This window comes from Narcine bancroftii, chromosome 10 (genome assembly GCF_036971445.1).
Source record: "Narcine bancroftii isolate sNarBan1 chromosome 10, sNarBan1.hap1, whole genome shotgun sequence".
Classification (NCBI taxonomy): Eukaryota; Metazoa; Chordata; class Chondrichthyes; order Torpediniformes; family Narcinidae; genus Narcine; species Narcine bancroftii.
In genome coordinates, this window is record NC_091478.1 from 26,565,910 (window position 1) to 26,591,981 (window position 26,072).

Genomic DNA, 26,072 nt, shown 5'->3' on the forward strand with positions numbered 1-26,072 from the left:
TACCTTTAAAATGTGCTGCAGGTTCATAATCAAAAACAGACTTACTGGGTGCATTAAGCATGGGTCAGGAACTGCTCTGCTCAAAGTCAGAAGAAGCTGCAGAAGGTGGCGAATGAAGCTCAGAACATCACACAAACTTCCCTCCCCTCCAGGGACTCCATCTAATCTCTCGATGTCCAGGATTCCATGAAAGGCAGCCAATATTACTGAAGGACGTATCACTTCCTCGACACTCTTTCTTGTTGCTCCTCCCAGTGGGGAGAAAGCTCAAGAGTGTAAAATCCTGCACCAACAGACTTAAGGACAGTTCCTTCCCCACAGCCATCGGGCTCCTGAAGAAACCCCACAACAGGGCTCTTGTGCTGCCCTTGCTTGGTGATGATTGATCTACCTTTTCATTGTAATCCCGTGGTCTTTACATGGTTGTACGAATGTTAGAGATAATCTGTTGTACTGCTCATGGAAGAACCTTTCTCACTGTACTTGGTATACCATGATACATACAATGCAAGGCATTTATAAATGTCATAGATTTTACTTTCAAACATAGATCAGTACAACACAGGAACACACCCTTTGGCCTACTATATCTGAATCAAATTAAATCTCTCCTGCCTGCATAGAACTATGTAATACTACAGCTGAGAAACAGACCCTTTGGCCCATCTAGCCCTTGTCAAGCCATATTTCCACAAGTCTCGCTGACCTGCACCTGGGACATCTCCCTCCAAGCCCCACCCATCCATGAATTGATCCAAATTTCATCTAAATGTTGAAATGTAATCATGATCCACCACCTCTGTTGGCAGCTCGTTCCACACTCTCATCATCCTCTGCATGAAGAAGCTCCCCCTAACGTTCCCGTAAAACAATTTACCTTTCACCCTTAACCCTAGACCTCTTGTACTTGTCTCACCTGACCAGAGTGGCAAAAGCCTATTTGCATTTATCCTATCTATACCCCTCATAATTTTGTATATCTCTATCAACTTTTCCCTCATTCTCCAACACTCCAGGGAATAAAGTCCTGATCTGTTTAACCTTTCCCTATAACTTCGTTCTTCAAGTCCTGGCAAAATCCTAGTAAATCTTCTCTGCACTCTTTCAATCTTATTGATATCTTTCCTGTAGTTAGGTGATTAAAACTGCACACAGTACTCCAAATTTGACCTCACCACCAACTTATAGGACTTTCACCGTAACATCCCAATCCTGTACTCAATATTTTGATTTATGAAGGCCAGTATGCCAAAAGCTCTTTTTACAACCCTATCCACCTGTGATGCCACTTTCAGGGAATAATGTGCCTGTATTCCAAGATCCCTCAGTGTCCTACCAATAACTATATTTATCCTACCTTGGTTTGTCCTTCCAAATACCTGTCTGCATTAAATTCCACCTTCAATTTTGCAGCCCAATTTTCCAGTTGATCCAGATCTTTCTGCAAACTTTGAAAGCCTTTCTTGCTGTCCACTACACCCCAATCTTCCTGCCAACTGCAAATTTGTTGATCCATTTTACCACATTGCTATCTAGATCGTTGATATACTGTAGATGATAGACAACAATGGACCTAGCACTGATCCATGAGGCACACCACTAGTCACTAGTCACAGGCAATCATCTACTACCACTCTCCCACAAAGCCGATGTCTTATCTAATTTATTACCTCATCCTTGATACCGACCAAGACAGGACTTTGTCAACGGCCTCACTAAAGTCCATGTAGACAATATCCACTGCCTTTCCTTCATCAACTTTCCTTGTTAACTCTTCAAAAACATTATATGATGGTTAGACATGATCTACCACGCACAAAGCCATGTGACTATCCCTAATTAGTCCCTGTCCATTGAAGTACTTATATATCCAGTCTCTAAGATACCTTCCAATGACTTATCCACTACTGACATTAGGCTCAACAACCTATAATTACCTAGATTATTTTAAATTTTATTTATTTTTTAAATCAAGACATACAGTATGGTAACAGACCCTTCTGGGCCATGAGCTTGTGCCACCCAAATACCCTATAACCTAAAAATCCCATGCATAATTTTATAAGGGTGGGAGGAAACGAGCACCTGGAGGAAACCCACACAGACACGGGGAAGACAAACAAACACCTTCCAGACAGCACCGGGTTCAAACCTGGCTTGCTGATGCTGTAATAGCATCACACTAACCGGTTTGCTAACTGTGTCGCCCAAATTCTTATTCTTAAACTATATAACAATCCTCCTGCGCTCATCCGTGGCTAAGGAAGTTTTAAATCACTCTGATAGGACCCCTGTAGTTTCTGCACAAGCCTCCCTCAAGGTCATTGGATGTAGTGGTTAGTGTTAATGCTGTTACAGTGCCAGCGATTGGAATCGGGGTTCGAATTTGTCGCTGTCTGTAAGGAGTTTGTATGTTCGCCCCATGTCTGCGTGGGTTTCCTCCGGATGGCAGTTTCCTCCTACCCTTCACAACGAACCGAGGGCTGTAGATCAATTGGGTGTAATTGGGCGGCATGGACTCGTTGGCTAAAAGGCCTGTTCCCATGCTGCATGCCTAAATTTAAAAAATATTGCCTCAAGTCATCAAGCGCATCTTCCTCTGTAATCTGTATACAGCCCATGACCTGAATGCTGCTTTGCCTCACTTCTATGGACTCTGTGTTCGTCTCCTGAATGAATACTGATGCAAACAATTCATTTAGGAGCTCCCAAACCTTTTGGTATCCTGATGAATCTCCACCACTGCACGCCTTCCAGTGCACTGATGTCCTCTCCATTGCTGAGCACACAGTACTCTCTTACTAAGCTCGTTTTCTGACTGTGGTTATGTTACTTTCAGGGAATTATGTGTCTGCATTCCCAGATCCCTCTGCTCCCTACTGTTTACCGTATATGTCCTACCTTGGTTTGTCTTCAAATGTGCAACACCTCACACTTGTTAAAGCCAAGATTAAAATAAACAGTGGAAATACTCGGGTCAGGCAGCGTCTGAAGAGAGGCGACGCGTCTCCATGGTAACTAGCGGGGCCCGCAGCCCCCATCCATCGATGAGCTCGGCTCTCGATTGCCTGTAGGCGGGGCCTAGTTTGACGGTGCCGCACTGAGAGAGCAGCGCCATTGGCTGCGCAGCCCGGCCGAAGAGGAGGCGAAGGCGGAAGCAAGGCTGATTCTGGGGGAGCCGCTGCGAGCGCTTGGTAGCAGTCGGCTGGAGAGGAGGCGGCGGACGGGGGAGCGGAAGAATAAAGCAGCCGACTTGCCTGCGAGCCCAAAGCCGTCATGGCCGCCACCGGGCCCGTCTCCTAGCAACGTGACGACTTCTGACCCCGTCCCAGGAGCAGCCACATCTGTCCTGACCTCCCTTCTGGAACAGGATAAATGATTTAACTGCATCATTGGTATGCTATAAACATTTGCATATCATATGCATAAGTTGCATTGATATATTCTGCAAAACATTTCCATTCCTGCTGCAGATATTACACATTACTTTTGCTGGATCTGGATTTTTGGGGCCATGCAGCCAGTTGTGGGCACTGCTCCCAGCTGTGAGGCTGCTGGACCTGAGAGTGTGGACAGGAAGGATTCTGCTGGGAGCCTTACCACCACTACCTGCACCAGCAGTTCACCTCTTGGGGGCAACAGCAGCAGCCCCCTCCCCGACCCAGAGACTGGAGCCACACTGGAGCCGGCAGACAAGCACAATCCTCCTCAGACACTGGACCTCCTCAGCCTGGTGGTGGCTTTCAAGAGGCTGGAGATCTTGGCTGAACCGCTGCGTGACTTCTGGGAGCTGGTGAAGTATTTAATCAGGTATATCATTTGCTAGATATGTATTTTTTAATTATTATTGTTGCAAACCTCACAATAGATTGTAATGGAATAATGCATTGGAATTCCACACATTCTGATGTCTCTTTGGCTTACTACCATCAGGAAGTAGAGGAGCATCAAAATCAGGATTGCCAGGGTGGGAATTAGCTTCTTCTCACAGGCTGTGTATCCTGTAACTGAGTAAATTATTCTAAAATATTTCTGTATTTTATTTTTATATATATTTGTGGTTATATAATGCATATATGTGATTATAAACTATAAGTCATCGGAGCAAGAGTAGGCTAATCATCCCATTGAGTCTGCCCTGCCATTCATTTAAGAGATGATCCATTCTCCCACTTAGCCTCACTTCCCAGCCTTCTCCCCATAACCTTTGATGGTCTAGCTAATCAAGAATCAAAATATACCCAATGACTTGACCTCCGTAACCACCTGTGTAACCGATTCCACAGTTTCATCATCTGGTAAAGAAATTTCTCTGCCTCTCTATTCTAAGTGGACGCCCTTCAATCTTGAATTTGTGCCCTCTTGTCCTAGACTCTCCCACTATAGAAAACAAGCCAGTTTTTTCTGGTTGTACATGTCCAGTCAAGTGATAATAAACTTGAACTTGAATTAAAACATGCTGTTGGAATGGGCAGATGTTCGTCAGATGGAGTTTGATGTAGAGATGTGTGAACTGATGTACTGAGAAGAGGGAAGTTAGAATTGAGGAACCTGTTCTAAATGTGATGCTGGAGGATAGAGGCTTAGGGATATAAGACTGCAGATGCCAAAATCTGGAACAAAATACAATCAGCATCCATTGGAAGTAAAAAAAAAACTGTTTGGATCCTGGGCCCTTTGTCAGGTCTGTAGCTGTTGAAGGGCCCAGGCCCCAAAACATTGGTGAGCCTTCCTATGGATGGTGCATGACCTGCTGAGTTTCACTTTGCATTTGTGTATTGCACTTGACCCCAACATCTGCAGGTTTTCTTGTTTGACAAAAAGATAAGATGCTGGAAGAACTCAGTGGGAGAAAAAAGAATTGTTGACATTTCAGATCAGAGCCTTCAACAAGAATGGTGATGAGTGCAGAAGTTATATGAAAGTGGAAGAGCATGTTGAACAAGTTGAAAGGCACAAGAAATTGGAACATAAAACTGTATGCATTGAGGATTATGCCAAATTCAACTAATTCTGCATGCATGTGATCCGAATCCCTCTATTCCCTGCATATTCAGGGCTTCAACAATTGATGCAAAGTATAAAGAAAAGGAAGTTGTTCTGAATGTCACAAGACATTGCTTGGATCTCATTTAGAGTGTGATGTTCAGTTCTGATTGCCAGATTGTAAGAACAGTGTGAAGACATTAGAAAAGGTCCAGAAAAGATGAATAAGAATGGTCCTGGGATGAGGGACAACTGTTTCAAGCATAGATCAGTGTGGCTGGGACTCTCCTTTGGTGAAGAGAAGGCTGAGAGGAGTTTGATGGAAGGATATAAATGATGAAGAGTTTGATTGAGAGGTCATGGATCTGAAGTCAAAGTGAAAAAGGATTGATTGTAATTCGAGGAAATTAAGCCGTGTGTGATTGGAATCTGAATTGTACATTGTCACATGTACATAGAATGAAAAATGTTGTTTTCTGGGCTATCCAGGCAAGTCAGCTTCCACATAGTGTAACAGCTGGTGTAATAAAAAATAAAACAAAAGTGCAGGATATGATGTTATAGAGAAAGGTGCAGTTACCATCTTTTTTTTTAACCAGTGAGAGGTCCATTCAAAGGTGTGATAACAGTAGGAAAGAAACTGTCCTTGAACCTAGTTAGTGCGCACTTTCAAGAGAATGTCAACAGAGTGGGATGTGCCCTTTAATACATTATCAGCTTTCCTGTGGTGAAGATAGTGCCGATGAAGGTGAGGTTGGTTTTCCTGAAGGTCAGAGATGCATTCGCAATTCTGATGTTTCTTACAACCTTGAGCAAACTGTTCCTGTTCCAAACTGTAATGCATCCAGTCAGAATACTTCCCATGGTGCATATTTATGCCTAAAAACCTAAAGCTCTCCACCAATAGTCTCTAACATGTATTTAACAACATTTATTTATTTTTATATATGTATATATGCATATGTATATGTATCATTTATCTGTATGTGTATATGTGTGTGTGTGTTTTTGCACTGAGCTTTAGAGAATGCTGTTTCATTGGGTTGTACTTGTATCATCAGATAACAATAAACTCAAACATTTCCATAAGAGCACCATTGATGCAGAGAACACTCTGTCTGCAAGTGTGGTGGAGGCAGGTTCCATTGAGACCTTCAAGAGGGTACTGGATAAAAATATGGTGGAGGAAATTTATGGAAAGCTCAGTAGAAGGGTTGGGGTAGAACTAGAGAGATGAGCTGATGCGGATATGAGAGGCCGAATGGGCTCCTATACTGTAACCATTCTATAATTGCCTCTATTTTTAATATTCCACACCCTGGGGGAGGGATTTATAGTCATTACTCTTTGTTTTGCCTTTTAATTTTGTGTATACAGACAGACCCAGGTTAGGAAAGGGTTCCATTCCTCAGAAACGTTGAGAGAAGACTGGGGAGGATTACAGAAGCAGCTGTGATGGGAGAGTAAGCAGGCACAGGGAAGAGTGGCTTCAGCCGATCTCTCAGAGAGAGCATATGAGTCTTGATGGCACTCCTGGTCAGACACAGCCCTCTTTTGAGCTCATTCGTTGAGCATTTGTCATCTGGGGAGGGAGGAGTTTAGCTTGACCAAGTGCATTTTTTACATTATGGCACCTTCTGGAATTGAACATGGGTCATAGAATTGTCTGAATTTACAGCACATAAAGTGTCATTTAGTCAACCATGCTCATACAGAGTACCTCTTCCTGCATCAGAATCAGGTTTATTGTTATAAACGTGTGTCACAAAATTTGTATTGCGGAAGCAGTATTGTACATTACAGCTGCAAAATTGCTATAAATTGCAATTCCCTAAGTACAAGATTTAAAAACTAAATAGTGTGGAAAAGTGAGGTGGTGTCCTTGGGTTCATTGTCTGTTCAGAAATCTGATGGCGGAGGGGAAGAAGGTGCTTTCATACTGATGGGTGTTCATCTTCAGGCACCTGTACCACCTCCCTGATGCTAGCAGTGAGAAAAGGGCATGGGCTAGGTAGCGAGGGTCATTACTGTATTGACAGAGGCTGCATTCTTGAGACACCACCTCTTGTAGATGTCCTTAATGGAATGGACCATGATGGTGCTGGCTGAGTTAACAACCCTCTGTTGCCTTTTTCTGTCCTGTGCATTGGCACCTTCATACAAGACAGTGATGCAGCCAATCAGAATGGTCTCCATGTCGAAATTTGCAAGAGAGTTTGGTGACATATCAAATCTCCTCAAACTCCTAATGAAGTATAGCCGCTGGCGAGCCTTCTTCATGATTGCATTGTCATGAAGGCCCCAGGATAGGTCTTCAGAGATGTTGATACCAAGGAATTTGAAGTTCGTTACCCTCTCCACCGCTGACCCCTTGATGAGGACTGGTTTATGTTCTCCTAATTTCTCCTTCCTTAAGTCCATAATCAACTCCTTAGTTTTGCTAACATTGATTTCAAAGTCGTTGTTGTGGTTGCTCATTAATTTCAATGGGAGGTAGAAGGGTTCCAACCTGAAACATTCACCATTTTCTCTCTCCCACTTGATGCTCCTTGACCCAGATTGTTTCTTTCGCTCCTGACTGAGCAGACTTTTATTGACCTGGCCATGTGTCTTGCAACATTTAATGAAAAATTAATTGGCAAATACATTTTATGGCAAAGTTTGTTTTTTTTTACACCATAAATCACATTAGCCATGATGTACACTTTTTCTTTTTCACACATATACAGTGATTTTATGGCAAAGTTAAGGTGTCAACTAATGAACGATTGCTATTTAATGTGTTTTGACTGATAACTGCAAATCTGTTGATGCTCGTTAGATGTTAGGAATATTTTATTTTTGTATCCTTTTATTAATGCATGATTGTTAATGTAGTGGTTAGTGCAACACTATTACAGCACCAGTAATCCAGGTTTGAATCCGGTGCTATCAAAGGAGTTTGCAAGTTCTCCCTGTGTCTGTGTGGGTTTCGTTCTGGTGCTCTGATTTCCTCTCGTATTCCAAAGACGTACGAGGTTAGTAGGTTACTTGGTCACATGGATGAATTGGGGGGGGCGCGGTTTTGTGGGCTGGAAGGGCCTATTATCATTTATATTAAATTTAAAAAAAGGTAAAATTTAACAAAGCGAGATGGAGAGTACAGCTTTTTGGTTGGTTAATGTTAACACATATGTACAGGGGCCTCGACTTTTCACAATTTGTATTGTTTTGGGTCATGATCCTTTGCCAAGGCTCAAAACATTGACTGGACATTTCTCCCCACAGATGCTGCCTGACCTTCTGAGACTCTTCAGCTTCTCATTGTTATCCTTGAATAATTACAGCAGGTCTTCCTCACTCTTTGTGGTGGACCCTATTGTACCAAATCTCAACATCTTTACTTCCTAATTGCTTGTTTAAATGACTTTTAGCTTGCAGTGATTTGTGTATAGGGACAATCAGGTTCTTGTGATTATCAAAGCTCTCAATTTCTTTCTGCATCTTTATATTTCTCTCCTAATATGGATGAACTCGCATTTTTCCACACTGCATTCCATTAGTCATGTTCATGCCCATTCAGTTAACCTGGCAATGTTGTCATGAAGCTCCTCTGCGTCCTTCTCACAGCAAAACAAGCATATGTTATCAGCCAATTTTGATATATTACACTTGATCTCCATATCCAAATCGTTGATGTAGATTATAAACAATTGTGGGTCCACCAACAATCGTTGTGGCATCTCTGCTAGCCATAGTCTCCCAGTCTGAAAATGACCCATTTAATGCTCGTTCCACTCCAGTATGTCAAGTTGAAGTTCAAGTTTATTATCATCCGATTGTACAAGTACAACCTGATGGAACAGCGTTCTCCAGTCCTTCGTGTAAAAAAAAAAAAAAAACAACACAAAAAAAAACCATGAAACGCACATCCAGACAAATGATAAGTATGTTTGACATATATAAAAACACAAGTAAATGTTGTCAATAAGTAGTAAGGTTTTGGAGGGTTTGTATGAGCAGTTCATTCATTCAGCAGTCTGACTGCCCATGGGAAGAAGCTGTTCCTCAGCCTGGTGGTTCTGGCTCTGATACTCCTGTATCTTTTTCCCAATGGGAGTAGATGAAAGATGCTGTGTGGGAGGTGGTAGGGATCCTCAATGATTTTGCACACCTGCAAGACTGTGTGTAAGTTTGTTTAATAACCTTTTGTGTGATGCCTAGAGAAAGTCTAAATACACACCACACACTATAATTTCCCCTTTATCTATTCCACTTGTTACAACCTCAAGAAAAAAAGTCAGAGATAAATTTAATGTGATTTCACTTTTGCAAATCCCTGTTGTTGCCTCATTATATTTTTATGCAATAACCACTCCCTTGACATTTTCCCTGGTATTTCGTGCATTTAATTGGCAACTACTGAGAGATGTTAGGTTTGGTAGTTTGAAAGCCTGGGGACAAATTGGTTTGAAATTTTCATGAAACGTGTGATTTTTATAGAGACATAAAACCTTTCTTGTGCTGATCTTGTCCTTAGAAAATAACTATTAAAAATTAATGGAGCAAAGATTAAGGCCATTCTGCTATCTATTGAAAATGTCCTGACAACAAAATGCTGAGAAGGATATATCTTCAGGAGATACTCTGTAGGAGATTCATGCAACGTGGGTTCTAGTCTGGCAGTTTGTGTTGTAGGAAGGAATTGACTGAATTAAAATAAAACATGCTGGAGGAACATTGGGGCAAGCAGCAACAGTAGGGTTATCACACTCAAGTCAAGTTCATTGTCATCTGATTGCATCAGTGCAAAACAAGCACACAGACAAACAATACACATGCAGGACATGTATTCATATATGCAAATAAATAAATATTGTTTCATAAATAAGAGAGTCTTGTATGGTTAGTGTGAGCTGTTCCTTTGGTCATTCAGTGTTCTCACTGCCCGTGGGAAGAAGCTGTTCCTCAGCCTGGTGGTGCTGGCTCTGATACACCTGGATAATTTTCACGATGGGAGTAGCTGAAAGATACTATGTGAGGGGTGGAAGGGGTCCCTATGATTTTGCACGCATCAATGGGCAGGTTGGTGTGGGGGGGGAAGGGAGACTCCAGTGATCCTCTCTACCACTCTTATGGTCCTGTGGATTGACCTTCGAGCCATTTCTCTGTAGCAACGGCACCACATTTCTATAGAAGGTTGTTGTGATGGTGGCTGCCTTCCCCTCCACTCTGTACTGATGCAGGCTCTTGATCTGAAACATTGACAATTCCTTACCCTAGTCCCTCTCCAACAAATGCTGCTTAAACTTTAAAATTTAGACGTATGGCATGGTAACAGGTCATTTTGGCCCATGAACCCGTGCCGCCAAATTACACCCAATTAACCTACAACCCCCAGTACGTTTTGAATGATGGGTGGAAACCAGAGCCCCCAGGAAAAATCCATGCAGACATGGAGAGTACATACAAACTCCTTACAGACAGTGCAGAATTCGAACCCCAGTCCCGATTGCTAGCGCTGTAACAGCATTGTGCTAACTGCTGAGTCTCTCCAAGAGATTTATTTTTACTCTAGATTCCAGCATCTACAGTCTCCCAATCTCTCCAAATGTTTAAATTAGTTGCACTCCATAAATTGTCCAAATGACTGGAAGAAAATAAATAGCTTTATGGAACAAAAAAATGCATGAGCTGGAATGGGCCCTTGAACCTGCTTCACTAGTCAATCGCTGATCCTCTGTCTCAGTGCCCTTTATCCTCTCCTTCACCATACTATACCTCTTATCCCTTTCTATCCAGAAATCCATTTCCTCATATAGTTTAGGTACTTGGCCTCCATGATCTTCTGTAGTTGTAAAATCATAGGCTTGCCACCCTCTGGGTGAAGCAGTCTCAACTCTATCCTGTGTAGTGGTGTGCACCTTGAGACTCCAACGGAGGAAAGCATCCTCTGTGCATCCAGCTGTGTCAGAATTTGGTATGTTTCAATGAGATCCCCTCTCATGGTTCCTGCTCTTCCTTCCAGGCAGTAGATGCCAACCCCCACCACTCAGTGGGCAGTGGATTGAACACAGCATATGTGCGAGGAAAAGCACAAAACCTAATAGACCTAGTTGATTCAATTTCTTGTCAAACTGTCCCACCATCCCAGGAATCGAACTGATGAGACCTTGCTGCACATTTTTGTCCTTTAGTAAAGAAATCTAGACTGGACGTGATACTCCAGGTCTCTATAATTGTACTCTATGCAGCAAGATTTCCTTGTTCTATGATGGCATTTGTCTCTCCATTAAGGACATCTACAAGAGATGGTGTCTCAAGAAAGCAGCTTCTATCCTCAAAGACCCTCACCACCCAGACCATGCCCTCTTTTCAATGCTACCATTAGGAAGGAAATATAGGAGCCTGAAGTACAAAACGGTACAAAAAACAGCTTTTCCCCCTCCACCATCAGATTTCCGAATGGGTAGTAAACCACAGACTCTTCCTCACTTATTCTCTTCCTTTGTATCAATTTATTTATTTTTAAAAAATGTAACTTAGAGAAATTTTGCACAAAACAACAAATTTCATGGCATGTGTTCATGACAATGATACTTAAATCCTTTTGCAGTTAAGACCGAGTACCTGCTACTTCCTTTACCTGGAGTCGTACAGCATTGTCCATGTCGATTCAGGTTGCCATTCTTGCCTTGATCCATTTACTTGTATCTGCATGTTTGTTTCCAGTTCTATGTTTACAAGGGCAGCTGGATTCCTTTGTCTATCAACAATTTCCCAGCATTTAAATAATACCTGGTGTTTCTGGTTTTCTTATGAATAATGTCATATTCTCCTATGTTAATCAGCATCTTCCATATCTATGCAGTCTTACTTAACCTGCCTAAATTGCCTGAAACCTCCTCACAATCCTACCTAGATTTAGCTCGCAAGCAAACTTAAAAATATTACAATTGTGTTCATTTGTCTAAATCTGCCATTCTTAATGGGGGCCATATGCCCCTCCGAGGGATCTCAGCACATTTAAGGGGCCCATAGAATGAAAGTATAAATTTTTAAATGTTTGTTATGTAGTCAGTAGGCGAGAAATACAGAAGAAACCAACTAAACTTGACTGCTGCACAGGGAAGGCAGTCCATAAACTTTGAGCAGAGTCCTAAGGGGGCTGCAGCTGAAAAAAGTTGAGAATGGCTGCTCTAAAGCATTGCTGCACATTGTGAATAGTGGGTTCCCTTTGGTTCTTCACTGGTCTCCATCCAATAGCCAAAGAAAGTCGTATTTATTCCTAGTTCCTGCCTGTCAACCAGTTTTCATTCGCAACATATTGCCTAGGCTCCATGTGTTTTAATGATGCGTGCAAATCTCTTGCATAGGGCTTTATCAAAGTTTCTGATGATCCAAAAATGCACGCAGACATCAGTTCTCCATTATCTATTCTGCTAGTTACATCATCAATGAAAAGGTTTGTTTTGCTTGCTATCTAGCAAGCCTATCCACGTCCAAACTAGTCAGTTTGTCAAACACATTGACTTATCTGATTCCTTTTTTTTTTTAAACTGTTCTGTTATATTATCTTTGATAATCAAGCTCTAGTATTTTCCATTGCTGATGCTAGGCTAACCAATGTATGGTTTCCTCTCTCTGTCCTCGGGGTGGCATGGTTGGCGTAGTGGTTAGCGCAGCGCCTTAACGGTGCCAGTGACCAGGATCTGGGTTCGATTTCTGCACTGTCTGTGAGGAGTTTACATTTCTCCCATGTCTTCGTGGGTTTTTCCCAGGGCGTCCGGTTTCTTCTCACCACTTGAAACTTACCTGGGCTATAGGTTAATTGGATGCAAGTTGGGGGGTACGGACTCGTGGGCCAAAATGGCCTGTTACCATGCTGTATGTCTAAATTTAAATTTATGAAATAGTGGGGTTTCATTTACCATGCTCCAATCTACAGGAACTGTTCTACAATCTTTACAGGTGAGGTTATCATCCACTATTTCCATGTCTACCTCTTAGTATTCTGGAATGAAAATTATCACTCCCTGAGGATTTATTAACTTTCCACAGTGCTTTTTAAATTAATACTAATTTCTTTTAATTTCTCCTTTTATTTCAAATTTTGATGCTTTAGAATTTCTGGAATATTATATATGGCTTTTTTAATCAAGACAAGCAAACGTTTTGTTCAATTGTTCTCCTATATCTTTGTCAAATCCTCCAGACTCTGAAAGACTGGCTGAGTTCCTCCAGACTCTGAAAGACCGGCTGAGTTCCTCCAGACTCTGAAAGACCGGCTGAGTTCCTCCAGACTCTGAAAGACCGGCTGAGTTCCTCCAGACTCTGAAAGGTTCCTCCAGACTCTGAAAGGTTCCTCCAGACTCTGAAAGGTTCCTCCAGACTCTGAAAGGTTCCTCCAGACTCTGAAAGGTTCCTCCAGACTCTGAAAGGTTCCTCCAGACTCTGAAAGGTTCCTCCAGACTCTGAAAGGTTCCTCCAGACTCTGAAAGGTTCCTCCAGACTCTGAAAGGTTCCTCCAGACTCTGAAAGGTTCCTCCAGACTCTGAAAGGTTCCTCCAGACTCTGAAAGGTTCCTCCAGACTCTGAAAGGTTCCTCCAGACTCTGAAAGGTTCCTCCAGACTCTGAAAGGTTCCTCCAGACTCTGAAAGGTTCCTCCAGACTCTGAAAGGTTCCTCCAGACTCTGAAAGGTTCCTCCAGACTCTGAAAGGTTCCTCCAGACTCTGAAAGGTTCCTCCAGACTCTGAAAGGTTCCTCCAGACTCTGAAAGGTTCCTCCAGACTCTGAAAGGTTCCTCCAGACTCTGAAAGGTTCCTCCAGACTCTGAAAGGTTCCTCCAGACTCTGAAAGGTTCCTCCAGACTCTGAAAGGTTCCTCCAGACTCTGAAAGGTTCCTCCAGACTCTGAAAGGTTCCTCCAGACTCTGAAAGGTTCCTCCAGACTCTGAAAGGTTCCTCCAGCATTTCAGCTTGTTTTTATTACAACTACATTGTCTGCAGACTTTTGTATTTCAATCCTATTTCTTTGTTTCCCACCCTGGACACACTCTTTTCTCCTTCCTCCTGTCAAGGAGATGGTTCAAGAGCGTGAATCAAGCACAATGTCCTTCCTGTTATTATCAGACTACTGAACGAACCTCACACTGGTTAAAAATAATGTTGGCGTTGCTCCATTTGAACTGATCTCTCACTGTAACACTACTCTGTACTGTATTGTATTTTGCTTTACTAATGGATAGTCTTGCTGATAGCACTCAAAATAAACTTTTTTTTCCCTTGTAATCTTGGTACACGTGACTATAAATGCAAATTTCTCTTTCCATAATGGACGTACCTTCTTTCACTTTTTTATTACATGTTTAATCTGCTGTACTTGTCTATGGATAGATTTGCTGGAAAGCACACAAAACAAACCTTTTCTCTGCATCTCAGTGCATGTAATAATAATAATAAGCGTAAGCTTAAACTTAAGAGTTGCAAGCAGCAATTTTAGTTTGATTTGGACATCATGTTCAGTGCAGACATGTGGGCCAAAGGGCCTGTTCCTGTGCTGCACTGTTCTTTGTTCTGTGGCTTGCCTGGATAGCAGTCAAAATTAAACTTTTTCCTTGATGCACATGAAAATAACCAATTCAAGGACTCACCTTTTTCCAAGGGTGACAATAATATATACCAGAAGACCCCTGTTTAAAGTGAGTGAAGCTAAGTTTAGGGGAGGCGTCAGAGGCAAGTTATTTTACCTTGAGAGTGATGAGTTCCTGGATTGCATTACTGGGGGTAGTGGCAGAGGCTGGTACAATGGGGACATTTAAAAGCCTCTGACATAGGCAATAGATGAAAGGAAAATAGAGGGCTATGTGTATGAGGGAGGGAAGGATTAGATGTCATGGAGTAGGTTTACATAGGTTGGCCCAACATTGTGTGCTGAAAGTACTGAACTATAATGATCTAGCTCTCCAAAGGGCTGGCTCGATTTGGCACTGAGCATTCCGTGGCTATAAAATGTTGTAAGGCAGTGGGTTTAAGAGCAAGCATATTTGACCAGGATCTGAGAGAAGATCCTGTTCGAAGTGCCAGAGAGGAAACCACTCTCTCTCTGGAAACTAGAGAAATGATGACTGAGGAAAGGGAGGAAATTGCTGCAGGATTTTGCAAAGTCGATATATTTATTTAAAATTTGGATACGTTCAGGGTACGTCCATGCTGTGTTGAGTGGGGCATGCAGAATAGGATTTTGGGTAACATTATTGGGTATGCAGGAAAATATCTTGGATCCTCCTACTCCTGTCTCAGGTTGGCTGTGTTTCTCTCTGGGTAGATAATAATTCAAGTAATGAATATCATTTACATTGGATCCACGTGATCCAGTTCTTGTGTCACCCCATGCTTACACTCCTATCGCTTCTCTGTTCTCTTTTTTCCCTGAGGTCCAGCATAGATCTAAGAACATCCTGGTGCATCTAGCTTACTCAATCAGACTCTGTCCGAAATGCCTGTGCTGTGAGAAATGGTTGAGCAAAAGCCCGGTTAGGAAATGAGTCAGCCAGTGATCAAACCTCAAGGAAGTGAGAATGCCTGTCAGGCTTTTCATTTGAACAGAAAGTTAATAAATTATGAAATAAGTTTTGCGTTCAGCTCAGCGTGCAATATGATCATTCCCCAGAACCTAGTGGAGAAGCTGTCCTCACTGGGACTCAACACCCCTCTCTGTAATTAGATCCTGGACTTCCTAACAGTCTTTCCAAGTCGGTAGTAGAATGTCGAGTGCTGTCGTGCTGAGCACTAGTGTTTGCCAGATCCAGCTCTAACAGTGTCATTGAGTTTGCAGATGATACAACAGTACTTGGCCTCATCAGCAACACAGAGAAGAGGTGGAAAATCTCATGAAATGGTGCAAGAGTAACAACTTGAATCTCAAAGTGGACAAGATGAAAGATGATCATGGACTTCAGGAGGTCGTGGAATGATCACCTTCATTACACATCAATAACTCTATAGTAGAGACAGTAGAGAGCACCAGGTTCCTTGGAGTATCATGGATACTCAACATCTCATCACTTGTCAGGAAGGTGTTACAACGACTGCACTTCCTGAGATAATTGAAGCAGGCAAGGCTGCTGGCTGTCATTTTTTTTTTTAAAGGGAAAAAGATGTTTTAGCCAAAAAATTTTCTTGGGTGCCTATAACTTCATTTTTTTAATTCTATAATTTAATTAAATGTTTTAACACTGGTAAATTGTAATTACTTAATAACTGAGAATTCCATCGATAAATAAATTGATCCATCCTCTTTTCACCTATCTGAGATCATTAATATTAGCCCATATCAGAAGGTTGTCCACTTGAAACATCCTATTAATAAGTTTCAACTGAGCTGATTCATCCTAATTTTGAAAATTAGGAAGTTGCAAACCTCCTAGTGCATATTTCCAAGTTAACTTCTGTAATGATACCCTCGCCATTTTGTCTTTCTACAAAAATTTTCTCACCAAAGTATTCAAATCTTAAAAATTTTTTTTGAGGAATCCTACATGGAATAGACTGAAAAAGATATTGAATTCGGGGAAGGATATCCATTTTAATACAATTAACCCGTCCTATCAACATTATGGGTAAATCCTTCCACTGGTTCATATAGTACTTAATTCTAGACAGTAAAGGTAAATGATTCAATTCAAATAAATGATTATAATTACTATCAATAATAATACCTAAATACTTAATCTGATCAGACCATTTAAACTTTTCAACCTGTCTCCAAAATGAATAATCTTCTCGAGCTAAAGGCATAATTTCACTTTTTTCCCAGTTAACTTTATATCCAGATACCTCACTGTACTGCTCTAATCGTTTATGCAAAATCCCCAAAGATTGCAAAGGATGTGTTAAATATATCAAGACATCATCCACAAACAAATTTATCTTGTATTCATCAGAATTCACCTTAATACCTTTAATAGAACTGTCCTGCCTAATCATCTGGGCCAAAGGTTCAATGACCAAAGCAAACAAAGCTGATGACAAAGGACAGCCCTGTTCGGTCAATCTAGATAACACAAAAGGTAAGGACACAAATGGTAAATTAAACTTTTCCAGAACTTTAAACAAAAAATTCTAGTCCATCCTATCAAAGGGTGCATTAAGAGAAATTACCGTTGGTTGGTCAGATTGCTCCCGAGAAATATTAATTAAAGAAATCAACTTGACAACATTGTCTGCTGAATAACAATTCTTAATAAAACCAACCTGATCTACATGAATCAAGTCAGGTAAATATTTGGCCAATCTATTAGCCAGAACCTTGGCTACAATTTTATATTCCACATTTAGCAAAGAAATAGGCCTATAAGATCCTGCTTTCAAGGGGCCACTAGCCTTCTTAAGGATAACAGTAATAATTGCTTTGGAAAAAGAATCCAGAAAAGACCCAATGTTCTCCACTTGATCTAAAACCTCCATCAATAAGGGAAGTAATAAGTCTTGAAATTCCTTACAAAATTCAGAAGTAAACCCATCATCACCTGGAGACATGCCACTCGGCATGGACCGAAGTGCTTTGATCAATTCTTTAGCAGTAAGGGAAGCATCCAATTCCTTAATATCCATATCCTTCGAAGAAGGTAAAGTTAAACTGGATTAAAAAAATTAAATTTTAACCTTATCTTTATACCTCAGAAGTATAAAATTTCTCTTTAAACATACGAAACTCATCATTAATCTCTTGAGGTTTATACATAATTGTCGAGTGATGCCTAATAGCATTTATTGTTCTAGAAACCTGTTCTGTTTTTAACTGCTATGTTAACAATTCATGATACCGCTGCTTAGTTCTCTAGTAGTTTCTCAAATTTATACGTTTGTAACAAATTCTACTGTAATTTCAAGTTAACGAAACATATTTTCTTAGCTTCCATAGAATTTTGTTGTAGATTTTTTCCAAACTCTGTCTCCTTTTCCAATTTATTAAGCTCAAACATTTGTCGTTACTTAACTTGAACAATGTAACTAATAATTTGTCCTCGGAAATAAGCTTTCAAAGCGTCTCACAAAACAAATTTACTATCAACTGATCCTATATTTGTTTTCAAAAAAAATTTGTATTTGATCCCTTATGAATTTACAAAATTCAGGATCTTTCAACAAACAAGAATTAAATTACCAATGATAAACATTCTCTACTCTCTCTGAAGCAGTACAGGTAATTAATAACGAGGAATGATCAGACAAAGTCCTAGACTTATTCAGCCTTAAAAACTCGACCTTGTAATTGTGCTGATACTAAAAACAAACCTATTCTAGAATAAGAAGCATCTCCCCATGCCAGATTTCCTCCAAGAAAAGAAAAAAAAAGTATCCCCATTTAAAAAAAAACATAAAAAAATATTCAATAGTGGCCAATGAAATGACTTCAGAAGGGATCAGCAGTTGAACCATTCCCACCCCACCCCGAACAGAACAACGAAAATTAAAACAGAAAATCATCTGAAGTATGAAATGCCTCTTCCAAATCTCAATGAACTTGATCATCATCAATCCCAATATCTAAGACATTTAATCACAGCTTGACTCAAATCAGCGTTTTTAAAAAAAAAAACCCTGTTATTCTTAACAAGCAATGGACCCTGATTATTTCTTGCATTCTGTACTGCAAGTCTCAAAATAAATTCTCTGTCCTGATAACGCAAACAACGGCTCAAGATAGAACATGACGCTTGACCAAGAAGCAGCTTCCTTTGTATTGCTCGATGAGCCCTGTCCAACTCCAGACCATTTAGAAAATGCATTATTTGGGTCACGTCTCCAGAATGAAGGACCATCGCCTTCCCAAGATCGTGTTATATGGCGAGCTCTCCACTGGCCACCGTGACAGAGGTGCACCAAAGAAAAGGTACAAGGACTGCCTAAAGAAATCTCTTGGTGCTTGCCACATTGACCACCGCCAGTGGGCTGATATTGCCTCAAACCGTGCATCTTGGCGCCTCACAGTTTGGCGGGCAGCAACCTCCTTTGAAGAAGACCGCAGAGCCCACCTCACTGACAAAAGGCAAAGGAGGAAAAACCCAACACCCAACCCCAACCAACCAATTTTCCCCTGCAGCCGCTGCAACCGTGTCTGCCTGTCCCGCATCGGACTTGTCAGCCACAAACGAGCCTGCAGCTGACGTGGACTTTTTACCCCCTCCATAAATCTTCGTCCGCGAAGCCAAGCCAAAGAAGAAGATTTCCAAAACCTTTGGAATCCACTTTTGAAAAAACTGGACTGGGTCTGGACCTACAAAGTCCACCAGGCTGAGGAACAGCTTCTCCCCATGGGCAGTGAGAATGCTGAATGACCAAAGGAACTGATCACACTAACCATCTGAGGCTCTCATATATACAAATCAATATTGATTTGTAGAGATAAAATACTTGTCCTGCATATGTACTGTTTGCTTGTATGTGTCTTATGTCGGGTGGTTTGCACCAAGGACTGGGGAACACTGTTTCGTCAGGTTGCACTTTATAATCAGATGACAATAAACTTGTCTTGACTTTGAGTTGCTGAGAAAAGCACTTTGTAAGGAGTTTGAGGAGATTCAGTATGTCACCGAAGGCTCTTGAAAACCTCTACAGGTATACCATGGAGAGCATTCTGGCTGGTTGTATCACTGTCTGGCACCGAGGTGCCAATGCTCAGGACAAGAAAAAATCTCCAGAGGGTTGTGAACTCAACCTGTGATATCACAGGCACCAGACTTCGCTCCATTGAAGACGTATCTTAAGAAAGCATCCTCTATCTTCAAGGACCCCCACCACCCAGGCCACACCATCTTCACTCTGCTACCATCAAGAAAAGGGTACAAGAGCCTGGAGATGAACACTCAGCAGCACAAGGACAGCTTCTTCCCCTCTGCCATCAGATTCCTGAATGATCAATGAACCACAGTCACTGCCTCACTTTGACTTTTTCTTGCAGTTTATTTTTTAAATTTATTTTGTAATGTGGTTTATAAGAACGTTTGCACTGTATTGCTGTTGCTAAGCAAAGAACTTCATGACATGTTCATGACTATAAAATCTAATTCTGAATTTGGCCATTTTAGAACATGGAACACAGGAACAGATCCTTCAGCCCAAATGTCTGTGCTGGACCTGATGCCCAAATTAAACTAAAACTCAGCTGCTTGCACTTGATAGATATCCCTCTGTCACCTTCATAGTTATAAGCCTCTTAAACACTACTTTTTATCTCCTTCTAACACTAGTCCTGGCAGCCCAATTAATTTCACTCCAACTGCCTGCTGTTTGGTGGATTAGTAGTTCCACATGATCATGTTCATATATCTGACTTACCTCCATTTAATGCTTTTACTCAAAAAAGCAAGAGATGGTTTTCTCTGACTCTGTGCTAATTAAAAGCAACCCTTGGCACCATTGTGACTTCAGACTATCTGTTTCAACTGTTAGACTATATGGCATTAAAAAGACTGATAATGGTGACACTGGCTCAGCAGAACAATCTCTTGTCAAAAGTTCAGAATTATTGTCAGAGTTTTTTTCTTTGGCTTGGCTTCGCGGACGAAGATTTATGGAGGGGGTAAAAAAGTCCACGTCAGCTGCAGGCTCGTTTGTGGCTGACAAGTCCGATGCGGGACAGGCAGACACGATTGCAGCGGTTGCAAGGGAAAATTGGTTGGTTGGGGTTGGGTGTTGGGTTTTTCCTCCTTTGCCTTTTGTCAGTGAGGTGGGCTCTGCGGTCTTCTTCAAAGGAGGTTGCTGCCCGCCAAACTGTGAGGCGCCAAGATACACGGTTTGAGGCGTTATCAGCCCACTGGCGGTGGTCAATGTGGCAGGCACCAAGAGATTTCTTTAGGCAGTCCTTGTACCTTTTCTTTGGTGCACCTCTGTCACGGTGGCCAGTGGAGAGCTCGCCATATAATACGATCTTGGGAAGGCGATGGTCCTCCATTCTGGAGACGTGACCCATCCAGCGCAGCTGGATCTTCAGCAGCGTGGACTCGATGCTGTCGACCTCTGCCATCTCGAGTACTTCGACGTTAGGGGTGTAAGCGCTCCAATGGATGTTGAGGATGGAGCGGAGACAACGCTGGTGGAAGCGTTCTAGGAGCCGTAGGTGGTGCCGGTAGAGGACCCATGATTCGGAGCCGAACAGGAGTGTGGGTATGACAACGGCTCTGTATACGCTTATCTTTGTGAGGTTTTTCAGTTGGTTGTTTTTCCAGACTCTTTTGTGTAGTCTTCCAAAGGCGCTATTTGCCTTGGCGAGTCTGTTGTCTATCTCATTGTCGATCCTTGCATCTGATGAAATGGTGCAGCCGAGATAGGTAAACTGGTTGACCGTTTTGAGTTTTGTGTGCCCTATGGAGATGTGGGGGGGCTGGTAGTCATGGTGGGGAGCTGGCTGATGGAGGACCTCAGTTTTCTTCAGGCTGACTTCCAGGCCAAACATTTTGGCAGTTTCCGCAAAGCAGGACGTCAAGCGCTGAAGAGCTGGCTCTGAATGGGCAACTAAAGCGGCATCATCTGCAAAGAGTAGTTCACGGACAAGTTTCTCTTGTGTCTTGGTGTGAGCTTGCAGGCGCCTCAGATTGAAGAGACTGCCATCCGTGCGGTACCGGATGTAAACAGCGTCTTCATTGTTGGGGTCTTTCATGGCTTGGTTCAGCATCATGCTGAAGAAGATTGAAAAGAGGGTTGGTGCGAGAACACAGCCTTGCTTCACGCCATTGTTAATGGAGAAGGGTACATGCATCACAAACAACCCTGGGATTCTATTTCCTGCTGGGCTGATAGAATTTCTACCTATCGGGAGTGCAAAAAATTAGTCAAGTAAAGAATCATATACAAAAGAGCGAAATGTAATCAAGAAGGCAGAGAAAACACACTGTTCAATACAGAAAATAAATGTTCAATAACAAATAATGTGGAAAGTAAGAGTCCTTAGATGAATCTTTGATTGATTTTGTTGTTGAAGAGTCTGATGGTGGAGGGGGAACAGTTGTTCTTGTGGCATCTATATACCTTTTGATGGTAGCAGCGAGACAGAGCACGTGCTGGGTGGTGTTGATCCTTGATGATTGTGGCTGCTCTCCAATGGCAGCGTCCCATACAGATTTTCTCCATGGTGGGGAGAACTTTGTCAGTGATGTACTGGGCTGTGTCGATGACTTTTTGCAGGGCTTTCTGCTCAGACGTATTGGTGCCTCCATACCAATTCTGCAGTGCACCAGTCTAGTTAAAGCAGTGTATCCTTTGATTTATTGTGTGCAGTTTAATGGAAAGTCACTGCTCCAATAAAGGCATGGAACAATCCATTGGGGTGGCATGGTTAGCGTAGCGGTTAGTGCAATGTTGTTACAGTGCTAGCGATCGGGAGGTGGGTTTGAATCCCGTGCTGTCTTAAGGAGTTTGTGCATTCTCAGTGTCTCTGTGTGGGTTTCCTTGGGGCTCTGGTTTCCTCCCACCTTTCAAAACATAAATGAGGTGGTAGGTTAATTGGGTATAATTAGGTGGTACGGGCTCATGGGCAGAAATGGCCTGTAACCATTCTGTATGTCTAAATTTAATTAAAAAAAGGTTTGTATATGTAGGCATCACTATTCTTTCATATGTGAACTAGCAAGAAGCCTGACAGATTGTTCATTATGGAGGAAAAGGTTGTGGATTCAATTTTCCTAATAATCACTCAAACATTCAACTCTTCTGTTCTACTATCCTTACACATAGCTCAGAAGGAAGGCAACCATAGCTGACTGTGAATGTTGGAATCTGTAGTCAAAATTAATCTGCTGGAAGAAAAGGGTGGGTTGCGCAGCATCCATGGGGGATGTATGGGTGCAAAAGGTGGCTATTCAGCCCCTTGCTCCTGATCTACAATTCATTAAGCTTGCTCTGTGACACAGGACTTGCCTTTTATCTTAGTGTAAACCAAATCATCACTTTTCCATTTAAAGTTAGCATTTAATTTCCACCCGAGTTGCAGTTTACAGAAGGGAATTCCACATTGTAGTCTACCTTTCTACATGGAATTCTTTCCTAACTTGCCTCTAAATTGTTAGACTGATGTGTTGCTCTCCTACCCTCTCCGGCACAGTGGAGTGACAGTTTCCAAATCATGACCTCTTTGGGGGGGAAAAGTCATTTGCAGTGTGTTCTTCTGTTTTTAAATACCCACATTTGGTGACTATCTGGTGCAGTGGATGTACCACTCTAGTGATACTGTTTTCTTCGACTCTGATGTCTTTCTTTGGCATCAAGTACCTCATCAAAGACACTTGGATCCTTTGCTTCTGCAATGTTTTGTTAATCAATCTTCCTTTTTTTTTGTAGGTGGAAAGCTCCTATTTGCTCTATCGTGTGCTGTGTTACACTCAATGTGTTATTTCTGGCACTTAGCGAAGGTAAGAATTAATAATTAGTTTTATAATGGAAAACAATGCAAGGGTTACTGTCATATTGCAAGTAGGACTTAACAATTTTGGGCAGTTGGTGGAACTCTTAGATCTAAATGGAAGTAAGATAGACCATTAGAGAGAAAGGTATAGGCACTGCAGCTCCTTACCATTCATTAAGATGGTGCTCGATTTTTCTCTTGACCTTTGCTCCATTTTCTGTCTGTTCTCTTGTGTATGAATTGCTAAAGGTTGGTTTGCAGGTTCAGCAAGTAACTAAGACAGCAAATGGAATGTTGCCCTTTTCAAGAGGGATTGAATTGAAGAGCAGGGAGATTCAGCTGCAACTATGCATTGTTGAGGCCACACCTGGAGTTCTGCGTGCAGTTCTGGTTTCCTTACTGGAGAAAGGATAGATTGGGGTTGGAGGGTGCAGCTGATTGATTCTGGAAATGCAAGGGTTATCTTACAAGGAGTGATTGAGTTGTCTGGGATGATACTCATTGGAGTTCAGAGGGATGAGGTTTGATCTTATAGAGATGTAAAATCATGAAGGGAATAAAAAAGATGGAAGCAGGAAGGGTTTTACTTTTCAATGGCAGGTGAGTCTGTAACTAGGGGACACAGCCTCAAGATTTGGGGGAGTAGATTTAAGACTGAAGTGAGGAGGAACTGCTTCTCTCAAGAAGTAATGAATCTGTGGATTTCTGCTTAATCAAGCAGTAGAGGCTATGTGGATAAATGTATTTAAGATGTAGTTTGATGGAATTTTGAGTAGTAGGGGAATTAAGGGTTATGGGTGGGTCAGTGGAGTTGAGTCTACAGCCATGATGGATTAGTGGAGCAAGCACAATGGTCCTCTAACCTACTCCTGCTCCTAGTTCATACTTTCACCAGAACTCTTGATTTGGTTGTAGACTTAAATACTGCCCATTTCAGTCTTGAAGATGCTCATTAAATTTGGGGAGAAGTAGTTTTGCCCCAGCCCTTTTTGAAATACAAACCTTTTTGCTTCAAGAAATTACGCCCCTGCATTCTAGGTTTTCCCTATGAGGGGGAACATGATTTTGGCATCTACCTGTCAAGTCAACTCAGATTCTTAAGGGATATTGGGATCTTGAAATGTATTAAACATTTTTATAATTTATTTATCGATAATAATATTTGCTACATTTGAGCAACTCTCTACCAAATTTAATTTACCAAATCATTTAGATTAGGGGCTTTTTCCATTCTCAACTATAAAACCTTTTTCAAGCTCCTGTTATGAATTTAATAGAAATAATCTACAACCATCTCAGAAAAGGTCAATATCTTTTGTATATGATGCTTTGCTGAAATCAAGGCAAGCTTCATTGGATACAATTAAAAAAACATGGGAGCAGGATCTCTATATATCAATTCCTGAAGATTCTTAGAACTCTATTTTTAAATTGGTTAACACATCATTCCTATGTGCTCATTACTACAATTTAAAGTTGTGCATAGAGCTTGTATGTCAAAAGTTAAATTGGCTCGTATTTATCTTAATATTGGCTCTTATTGTGACAGATGCAGAAATGAGGACAGTTCACTAGCTTGTATGTTCTGGCCTTATTTAACCCTTGTCAAATATTGGGAAGAGGTCTTCCGTACTTTATCAATAATTAATAATGTAAACCTAACACCAGATCCTTTAATAGCCTTATTTTGGATGGTTAAACAGAAGGTAGTGAAATTGCCTTCATCTTATTGCAAGATGTGTTATTTTGACCAGATGGAAAGATGCTGTCTCGCCCACTCATAATCAATGGTTACATGATTTGATGTCATATTTAACTTTGGAGAAAATTATATGTTAAAAAAGTGTTTTAAATTTAAAATTTTCAAATCTTTGGGACTCTTTGAATTATTTTCATAACCTTTAATGGTAATAATAATATCTGATTCTCGTGGATTTGCTTTTCTTTTTCTTTTTACTAGTAGTGTACTCTCTCTTTATATTAGCCATGCAAGTTTGGAATGGTTTGGGGTTTGGATTATAAAATTAATTTTATTATTTTTGTTTTTTCTTCTCTTTTCTACTTTATATTTGAATTAAGTGTTTCATAATGTAATTTTTTCAATTAAAGTGAATTTGCTTCCTTTGTATAGTTGAATAGTTATGCATCAATCTCTTTTTCCATATGTATTCTTATATAAAAATCTAATAAAAATATTGAAAGAGTGAAATGTAAAAGCTCAGCAGGTTGGGCTGCATCTGTGAAGAGAGGGCCAGAGTTTATGCTTCAGGTCAACAAACTCTGTCTCTTCTCTGTTCTCTGTTCAAGAATGACAGAATGATGGATGATCGATTTTTGTCTTGCTTTCTCCTCCACAGCTGGCTGGTTCCTCCTGTTCGCTGTGGTTATCTCAACCTCTGCTGTTGTCGGGTACCTGCAGGACTGTTGCCAGGAGCAGCTCAGTGAGCAGGCCATCGCCCAGCGGAAAAGCCACAGTGTCCGAAGAGAGGATCTTCAGAAGGTCAAAATCACCAGACAGGAGACTCTGGTCGAAATCAAAGCTTTGTAAGTTTATCTCGCTGATGAGTTGCATTTCTATGCATTTTAGTAATGATGAGGTATCTTAGCTACATGGCTCCACTTGTAAATTAGTAAATGTAACTCTTTCATTGAAATGAGTGGTTCTCAATCTTTTTTTCCCCACTCGCATAGCACCTTATGTAA

The 26,072-nt window shown here is 41.3% G+C and overlaps 2 protein-coding genes across 6 annotated transcripts in view; one reads left to right on the forward strand and one right to left on the reverse strand.

Annotated features, from left to right (window-relative positions):
* LOC138744343 (zinc finger matrin-type protein 4) overlaps positions 1–3,341 on the reverse strand; it is a 196,231-nt gene extending 192,890 nt beyond the window's left edge. For all 3 annotated transcript variants that reach the window (XM_069900326.1, XM_069900324.1, XM_069900325.1), the window contains exon 1: positions 2,902–3,341. The gene's annotated coding sequence lies outside the window, so the exon portion shown is untranslated. The remainder of the gene's footprint in view (positions 1–2,901) is intronic.
* zfyve27 (zinc finger, FYVE domain containing 27) overlaps positions 3,082–26,072 on the forward strand; it is a 185,029-nt gene continuing 162,038 nt past the window's right edge. The window contains exons 1-3 of one of the 3 annotated variants that reach the window (XM_069900320.1): positions 3,082–3,810; positions 23,306–23,376; positions 25,727–25,913. In XM_069900320.1, the coding sequence (XP_069756421.1) occupies positions 3,515–3,810; positions 23,306–23,376; positions 25,727–25,913 (554 nt within the window). In that variant the 5' untranslated portion in view covers positions 3,082–3,514. The remainder of the gene's footprint in view (positions 3,811–23,305; positions 23,377–25,726; positions 25,914–26,072) is intronic. The other 2 variants (XM_069900318.1, XM_069900317.1) reach the window with 2 other exon arrangements.